General features: G+C 50.4%; 1 protein-coding gene across 1 annotated transcript; it reads right to left on the bottom strand.

Annotated features, from left to right (window-relative positions):
* Nucleotides 1–1,767: 1,767 nt before the first annotated feature.
* On the bottom strand, nucleotides 1,768–5,941 carry LOC118079224 (protein phosphatase 1 regulatory subunit 3C-like). Its single transcript, XM_035103253.3, has 2 exons — nucleotides 5,627–5,941; nucleotides 1,768–3,661 (listed from the first exon to the last, which is right to left on the bottom strand). The coding sequence occupies exons 1-2, from the start codon at nucleotides 5,638–5,640 to the stop codon at nucleotides 2,767–2,769; spliced, it is 909 nt and encodes a 302-aa protein (XP_034959144.3). The 5' UTR covers nucleotides 5,641–5,941; the 3' UTR covers nucleotides 1,768–2,766.
* Between the last annotated feature and the right edge of the window lie 3,007 nt (nucleotides 5,942–8,948).

The following is an 8,948-nucleotide window of genomic DNA, read 5'->3' as shown; positions in this document are numbered from 1 at the left end:
GGAAAGAGACACTGGTCACTGCCAGACAACCTGCATTCATCCTGATTTGCTTCCACAAATCTGTTCCACAATGCATGTTGTTTAGGGAGCAATCATTCTGTGGGGAGACGTCACATCTATACCTTCCAGTTCATGTCCCCAACACTTTTCTTACCACAAAAATCCATGGCTGCGCAATAACTCCACCTCAACTGCAGTTGCACAACCTGAACTTTTTGGTGTGCAAGAGAAACCCACCCACAAAATAGTGAGAGTCTGAAACAGCCCCATCATTTAGGAAAGTTCCTTTTGCCAGCATTCGCCAGGCATTTCCCCAGCTTGCCTTATGCAGTCATCTACACAGAACACAATCGTTTAGCACAGAGCCTGCCTGGATGATCCCAGGTTCTAGTAAAGTGAGAGAGGGATGGGCAACTTCTTTCTAAGCACCACGAATAAACGCCAAATCACAGAGAGATGGCTCATTCAGACTTTCTCTAGGCACAGGTCTGTGCTTTAAAGCTCCCTCTCAGAGTGCTTTGTTTGTTTGTTTGTTTGTTTGTTTGTTTGTTTTGCCTCTGTGCTTTCCCTGTGAAAACCCACTCTTTGCAATTCTATGAAATGACAATCCTTGGGCCACTCTGGGAACTTTTGGACTGGAAGAATGGAGTATGAAAGATCTAAATCTCTGTTTCTGTCTCTCTCATGTCACCCCTTGCTCAACTAAACAGCCACAAATGTAGCCTTTCCTCACAGACATCGAATTGTAGAGTTGGAAAGGACCCCAGGGGTCATCTAGCCCAAACCCTGGCAATGCCAGAATCCAAATCCAATGTGAAACCATACTGGACCTTGCTTAGCTATCAGCTTTATTGCTGCACCGCTAGGGAGGTCATAAATAATAGTGGCACCATAAGGTAAGGAGATTAGTTCAGCACAGGTGACAGGATCATAGCAGGTACAGAGGTTTTTGCCTTCTGCCTTGCCTGAGGGCTTCCTTGCAGGAGGACCATAGATAACTCAGTGGTCCATCTAGCTTGTTATTGTATACATACAGTGTTTCCCAAACTTGGGTCACCAGCTGCTTTTGGACAATTCCCATCATCCCCTGCTAGCTAGGGATGATGGGAGTTGCAGTCCAAAAACAGGCTGGAGACCCACGTTTGGGAAGCACTGGTCTACAATGACTGGTAGCAGCTTCCCAGGGTTGCAGGCAGGAGCCAGTTCCCAGCTGTACCAGGGTATGCCAGGGGTTAAACCTGGGGTTGATGTTATTATCACTGCGCTGGGATCCTTCCCTCTGGATCCAGTCAGCTTCACCTCCCAGAGAGGAGGAGAAAGGAAAAGCCACACAGATGTTTCCCATGCCTTGTCCTCCCCTCTGCCATAGCTGCTCACTCCCTGGGTTAAGGTAGGTAAACAAGGCATCAAAAGTAAGGAGGAGAAGCATCTGAGATTGGCAATGGGGCCCCTACTTGGTACTGACTGCTGGCACCAGTGCTTGCAGCAAGCAGGGGAAGGGCTCAGCACCCCTTTCTCTGCCACTGCTCCTTTCCCAGAAGACACAGGTTGTAACACAGAGACCTGCTACCATCACACCCAGTTACCCCCCAGTTTGTGGGCTTTCAGCTGCACTTCCCGCCGCTGGAGCTCAAATCCAGTCAGGGTCACATGGAGAGCAAGGCACACTTCCCCAGGATGGCTTAGAAGCACCTCCTAACCCGTTGCTCACTTCAAGGGAAAAGGGGATGGGTTGCAGTCGCCAGACTGGCAGCATCACTCAGGGTCTACACAGGAACAATATTTAATAACAATTTGACATTTACATTAGCATTATGCAGCACAAGATCCTATGCACACTTACTCCTGATGTCAGTCCTGCCAAAGGGACTTGCTCTCCGGTAGGTGCATGTAGGGTTGGAGATATTAGATGTGCAAAACTCTTCACGTGCATAATCCTTATAACCACCCTGTAAGGTAGGTCAGTACCTTTATTGCAATATGGGGAGTCAGAGAGAGAGACAGGCAGACAGAAGTCAGGGGCAAAGAATCCTTGGACCGGGGCCAGAATATGGCCTTCCCAGCCTCTCATTCTGACCTTCAGGATTCTCTGCAGATCAGAACCCCTCTCCCCACCCACTATTGGCCCTCTTTGAGGGTTGTTGCCTGGCTGGAATGTGTCCTTGAACTTGCTTGACATTATTAATAATTGCTCCCAAAGGAGCCCAGGGCAGCAATGACAATGGATGGACAACAGAAGGGGTTGTATGAGGGCATGTAGAAATTGCACTTCTGGCCCCAGCCACCAATGGCATGTATCCCCTGGAAAGTTCCCTGGAAGGGAACTAGGCCCTCATGCAGGAAAAAGCTCCCCCACTCCTGATCTAAGAATGGCCTGCAGGGCTAAGAACCAATATGGTGCTATGAGGAGTTCTAGACAGTTTTTCTAATCCATGCTGATGAAACCAGGCAAGCTTCCTCCCAGATAACTGTCCAGTTCCGATCTGCAGTGGAATAATTGGGAGAGCCTGCTTTCTCCTTGTCCTGCACCTCCAATTTGGACAGCTTCTGGCCGTCAAAGTCTCTCTGGTGCAGCCATCCCCAATTCTTCCATGAACCTCAAGAGCTTATAGCTTGGTTGCAAATGAAGATCAAATTGCACACTGCCAAAGTATAGACCCGGCACGTGGCATTGGCCACAGGTGGTCTTTGCAAGAGCCACCAGGAGAGCAATAGGTCAGAGTGATGATCTGGAGCTCAGCCGAAAGAGCTCAGTCCAAAGCATCCCTACCAGTAGGCATGGTCATTGGAGCGCCTCCAGGTGTGCAAGCGAGAGAGGACCAGAGCGGCAGCGCGAGAGGTGCCCAGGGGCTCGCCAGCCATGAAGGTGCCCTTTGCCAGACGGGAGTGTGCACTGGGAGGGGAAGGACCCATTATGGGCCGGATTCTGTAATTCTTCCTGTGGTTGTTGTCCCAATAGACTTTCTGGCCACAGTGGAAGGAAACACAGAACTCAATATTCCCACAAGGAGCTGTTGACTTTGGTAGGGTCACCTCAAAGGAGAAGACATCCGTGTCGGTGAGGCCGTATGTGTTGGGCATGTACTGGCAACAGATGTCACGGAAGCTCCTCCATGAATCAAAGGTGATGCGGATGTACACTTTCTTCTCAAAGCTGATGTTTCTGACTTTGATGGTCCCTGAAAGGGACTTCTCCTGGATCACACAGTTCTCCAGAGACACACAGCTGCTTTGCAAGTGGTTGCGAAAGGCTAAATAATCAGCAGAAGGTTGGGGAAAATCCAGCATGTATTTTTTTGTCTCAGGACGGGAGCCACGTAGCTTGTTCCGGAAGTTGGTCAGGTGAGACAGAGCTTGGTGCAAATCACACAGGTCCTCCTCAATCTTGGAGATGATGTGGACAGCCGTGAGTGAAAAGCCCTTCATGTCGGCAAAGACCACCTTCTTCTTTTTCTTGCCATGGACGGTGTCTTGCCTCTCCCCTTCCAGGCAGATGTTCAGGCAAGGGCGCAAAGGCTGGTGCCCAAGACCCTCCCGCAGCTCCTCATAGGAATCCAGCAGCTTGCGAATGGGAGGGGTGTGGCTCAGGCAAAGCCTCATGGCGCGATCAACGGAGGTGGCTCGGGGCACCATCGCATGCGTGCTGAACACCTGGAAAAGGCTGGAAGCCAGAGAGGGAGTTAGGGACTCACGTAGAAGCACCTAGCCAGGATCAGAGATCAGAGATTAGCTCAACATAGAGATTATTAATATACATATATATATTTTTTTGGGGGGGGAATAACTCCAGACAGATTATGTAGTACAGAATGCGAGCATCCATTTCACTCCCAATACCTTTGATTGGAGGCTGGTGCATGCACACAAAAGCCTTCTGACAGATATACAAGTACCAAAATAGCAGAAAGGCAAGTTTGCAACCACTCAGGGCCCCTTCCAGACATTTGTTGTTGTTGATTTGCAGCCTTCTTCTACAAGATGCCACTCATGCAATAATAGCACATCAATGGTGGATTTATATTGGACTGTCCACACATCATTCAGCTTTATTATCTGTTCTGCAATTCTTCCGCAGTGCTATCGCATTCTTGCTGTCTGGAAGGGCACTCGTGTACTACAGCAGAACAAAAGAAGGGCAACAAACAACAACAATAACCTTCTGGATATTTGTGGTATGGAAAGTTACAGGTTTTCAGTAGGAAGTTACCCATGTTAGATTTTTTAGGTGGAGATGTCAAGGATTGGTCAAGCTGGTACTCGACCACTCAGACACATAGGCTATATTCCTATGTTTCATCCCAGAAGATCAGGGCAGTGGATATGGCTGCCTCACACTGTTTTATCTATGTGGTAGGTTAAGCCGAGAGACAGGCAGGCAGATAGACACTAGCCCAAGGCCAACCAGGGAGCAGGGATTTGAACCTGGGTTTTGCCAACAGGGATCACACCAAGGCATCAGTGTGACAGCAGCTGATAAAGTTAAGCCAACTTGCACCATGGCTAAAGATCAGAACAAAATCAATGGTCAGTCTCTAAGGCTGCACATACAACATCTGTTTAAAGCACACACACACACCCAAATCCTGATAACTGTAGCTTACCTCCCACAGAGCTATAATTCCCAGCACCGTCAACAAATACAGTTCCCAGGATTATTTGGGGTGGGTGCTTTAACTTTATGATGTGCATGCAGCCAAATAAGGGAATCCCAGTGCCATCTGACTTCAAGGGGCTACTTCTCTTGTGCCTTTAGCAATTTCTTGATGCCCAGAACTCAGAAGAGGCTCTTTGCAGCACAGAGATAAGCTTGACTCCCTGCTAAAATCTACACTGCAAGTGGTCTTATAAGACACAGGGTGCAATGTTCCATGGAGAAGTTGGCGACCCCATGACCAATCCTACCACCTCCCTCACTCTTATAAGGAGCAAATGCTTTTTTATTGAATTCAGCTCCCGACCTGTATGGTCAGACCTGCAACATTTTCACCTCCAAAAACAGGGCTCTTCCTAAGGGTGGCTTTACCAAGAAAACCTGGAGGAGGTCCCTCCAACAGGCCTCCAGCATTTGAGTGTTGCCCATTCTCCCCTCTTGTGGGCTCAACCCCCAATTTACACTGAAGTAGAAAGACAATCCTGTGACCCAAAGGAAGCTGCCTTATACTGAGATGATTACTTAATTTATTCATTTAATTCGATTTATACCACAAAGTGCTATTAATATCAGTGTAGCCAATCTGGCTCAGCAGCCTCAGTTCCAGCCTTCACCAGCCTGGTGCCCTCCAGATGTTTCAGATTGTTATTTATTTATACCCCACCCCCCTGGTTTCCCCCGACGGGACCCCAGGGTCAGCCCAGAGGTGTCTCCGAGCAAGGCTTCCCTCTCCACTCCAGGGCTCTGTCCCAGACCTAACGGGAGCTGCCAGGATCTGAACAGCGAAGCAGGTATCCATCTCAAAGCGCATCCCTGGGGATGTTAGGAACGTTAGGAAGGGAAAAGTTGCCTCCATGGGACTCCATTTATGGGCAGAGCCTCCTTCCAGACTGCGCCCAGCAGACCTCAAGGGGAGAGGCTGCGCTCCCCTCTCCCCCTTCCTTTGTACGTGTGTCCCGTTCCCACGACACTCACTCTCCGCAGCTCATCGCGCCGCCTGCAGCCACTGTCCCGCGTCGTGGGCTTGAAGCGCTCCCGGAATGAAGGAAGGAAGAAATGAATGTAGACGCTGGAAAGGGAGGAGGAGCCGATGCCTGTGTGACCACGCCCCTCCACCTGACCCAACTCTGCCACGTGCGCGTGGAACAAGGTCTTCGCCCCGGCTGGGCGGGGAAGAGGAGGAGCAGAGGCTCGTGAGCATTGCTCAGCGCAACCCAAAGCAACCCAGACAGACAGGTAACAAACAGGCAACCCACAACGTGGTTTACATGCAACAGCTCACCCCTGGGGGGAAAGCTATTGCCCTAGAGCACGTGCAGAGCGCATTTCTATAAGCAGGGAGGAACTTGCAGCTAAGGCTCCAAAATGTGGCACTGGAGAAATAATTCGTGGGGTGGGGAGGGAGAGGCTTTGCTCCGGAAGGCCATGGTTCTCCCTCACCAATACGTCTCCAAAGAGGCAGGCATGTGAACGATGGTTTCGCAGCAGAAAAAACAGACGGACAGCTACCGGTAGGAGTAGTGCCACAAATACAAGCAAGTTTATTATGGCAAAATCGTCCGTGGGCCAGAATCTGCATGGGATGCCAGTTGGGAGATCAGGGCTCTTGGCCCCAAAGGTCACGGGGCTCTGGCCAGTCACTGCCTCTCAGTCTATCCTGCCTCACTGGATTGCGGAGGGGATTAAACAAAGAGGAGAACAGGGTATGCCACCCTGTAGAAAAAGCTGGGATATACCTGTAAATGTGATAAACACAACAAACAGCTCCCTTTCCACCCCAGTTTCCCCTAGCTGTAAAATGGGAGACAGTGCAAAAACAGGGCATGACCTGAAAATATGTAGGAGGAGGCAGCCCATGGCTTACTAGAGGGGCCAGCAGTTTGCTTTGCTGTGATAAGTGTAGGACGTTGTGGGTCAGATGGAGGCAGGGCTGCTAAAAGGGCTAGATCTGGAAGGGGAGGGGGCTGAACTTTAAGGCAATGCTGCAAAGAGCCACAGAGGGGTTTCCATCTTTCAAGATCAGGGAGGGGGGACTTTGCGGGCGGGACCCACACCGAGCAGGGGAGCATGCTCCACCTATACCTGCTGCCGCGCTCAGGGCCCTGGCTGGCCAATAGGGCCAGCTTGTGGGCGGGGTTACCTGCTTCAAAAAGAGCGTGGCAGCCTCCAGGTCTCCCCTTTTGCTGCTGCTCCTCATCGAATCTCCCACCCACCCTCCCTTTAGGTCTTCCCTTAGGGTGTTCGCTTTGACCTTGCTATGGACTTCGGTTGGTCGCCTTTGGTTGCCCAAGGGGCCTGGTAGGAGTTTTTTATCCAATTGGCTAATTGGCACCGGCCTCTTGGTTTTTTCGCCTACCTCGTAGCAATTCGTCACAACTTCTTCTTCGGTATTTGGCGGTAGGAATTGGAATATGGAGTTGTCTGGTGTGTTCGAGGACTGGTTGCGGCCATCATCCAACCCTCCTCTTATAGGGGTATCCCCTTAAGGGATCCGGCGGTTGTGGATCCTGTCCGATGCCCTGCGGGTGGCTAGGGCCATGGCACGACCCCCGGTGACACCAGGGGAGCTTTCAGTTGTATTTGCATCAACAGGCTCCTCCCTTGGGGTGTTAACCTGATATGACCCCCCCCCCCCGCCGAGCGGGGAGGAGTCACGCTTGCTAATGAGTCCAATGCCTAAGCCAATACCTCTCACTTGTTCTAACCAATAAAGTTGTGGCCTTATTTTACCCATTAACTCAAATCCATGTGTCACTGTGTCTTTATTTCTTGCAGGGGGCGGGTCCTTGAACCGCAATTCACCTGCAAAGCTTTCCTTCACCCTTTCCCAGGTTGGGAAGTGTTGAACTTTTGCCTCGCATGCAAAAAAGGTGGCAACCTTATTCGGAAACTGTGTCACAGGGTTGTTGTTGTTTAGTCGTTTAGTCGTGTCCGACTCTTCGTGACCCCATGGACCAGAGCACGCCAATCACAGGGTTAGGGAACCTTTATCAGGCCAGGGAGTCTATTTGCCCATAGGCAACCTTCTGCGGCCTCATGCCAACATGTGTAAACTCCTACCTTGGTGCAGCAGACATACCAGCTGTGCAAAAATGAGGTCCGTGGCATCAATACCCATTTCTCCATCCTGGCAGGAAAGTGGTGTCCTCCCAGTTTAAGGACACTTATCAGCTAGGCCAGGGGTTCCCAACAAAATTTTCTCGAGGACCCCTCATCGAGCCGCTATTGTGACAAGGACCCCCATTAATTCCTAATCCTAAAATTAAAAAGTGAGAGCCAAATTAAGAGTCTTTTTATATTTTATATTTATACGTTTTTTACAGTTACAAGAGAGTACTCCATCAGTATACAGTTAGTTTTAATTTTCAGTTCTTAATGAGATGAACCACTTTTTAACCAACGGTCCATTTTTAACTACGCGAACTGTAGCTTCCGCGAAAAACAACGCTTTGTTTACAAACACTACTGTTTTGCAAAGAGGCAGCGCGCGCCAGGGAGGAGGGAGGGGAATGGAGAAGACAGGGTACCTGCGCAGTAGCGCACAAATGAAGCCGACGCGCGCAAAGCATCTTGGGGAGGTGAGCGTTAGTAGAATGCGCGCGCTGCCTCTTTGCAAAACAGTAGTGTTTGTAAAGCACCATCTAACGGCATACAGCAGAACTACTGCCTCTATCTAATTCTAGTTTTGCGCTAGACTCTGCTCATGCAGGAAGTGGCCAAAACAAAAAATCTGTTATCATATGTGTGAGGGACAGGGGATATCGCGAAGTCCCTCCCCTCCTGAGTTCAAGCCCGTCCCCGAGCAAAGGGGAAAGCAGGGAGAGTTCCGATTCCAGTGGGGAAGCAGGAAGTCGTGTCCGAGGCTCAGGCAAGGTAGAGGAGCCAGGGTCCCAGGTGGGACAGGAAGGGGCAAGCAAGGGGGGAAGACCCATCCCCCCAACTCCAGAATTACGCAGGAAGAGGAGGGGCAAGAGGATGGGTCTGCCAAAGCTTTTGTGTTGGAGAAAGACGCGCCAAAAGCCATTAGGAGGTTCTGAAACCGACTGACCACATCACTCCGTGTAAATAGCAATGACTTGAGCACTGTAAATACGCAGCACCAATAAAAGAATAAAATGCAGAGCTGCGTGGCGTCGTTACTCTGAAGTAGTCCACTCCGGCCACCGTGACAGCAACCTCCTAATCATTTTTGGGCTACTTTGGAGTTGCCGGGATGAGCGTGTCAGAGGCGGAGAAGTGGCGGCAGATCGCGGAGCAAGCCCAGCTAGAACTGCAGCAGCTGTCGCTGCAGGCGCAG

This window comes from Zootoca vivipara, chromosome 6 (genome assembly GCF_965207765.1).
Source record: "Zootoca vivipara chromosome 6, rZooViv2.hap1.1, whole genome shotgun sequence".
In the NCBI taxonomy this organism is placed as follows: domain Eukaryota; kingdom Metazoa; phylum Chordata; class Lepidosauria; order Squamata; family Lacertidae; genus Zootoca; species Zootoca vivipara.
Note: the sequence above shows the minus strand (reverse complement) of the source record. Positions and strands in the feature narration are given on the sequence as shown.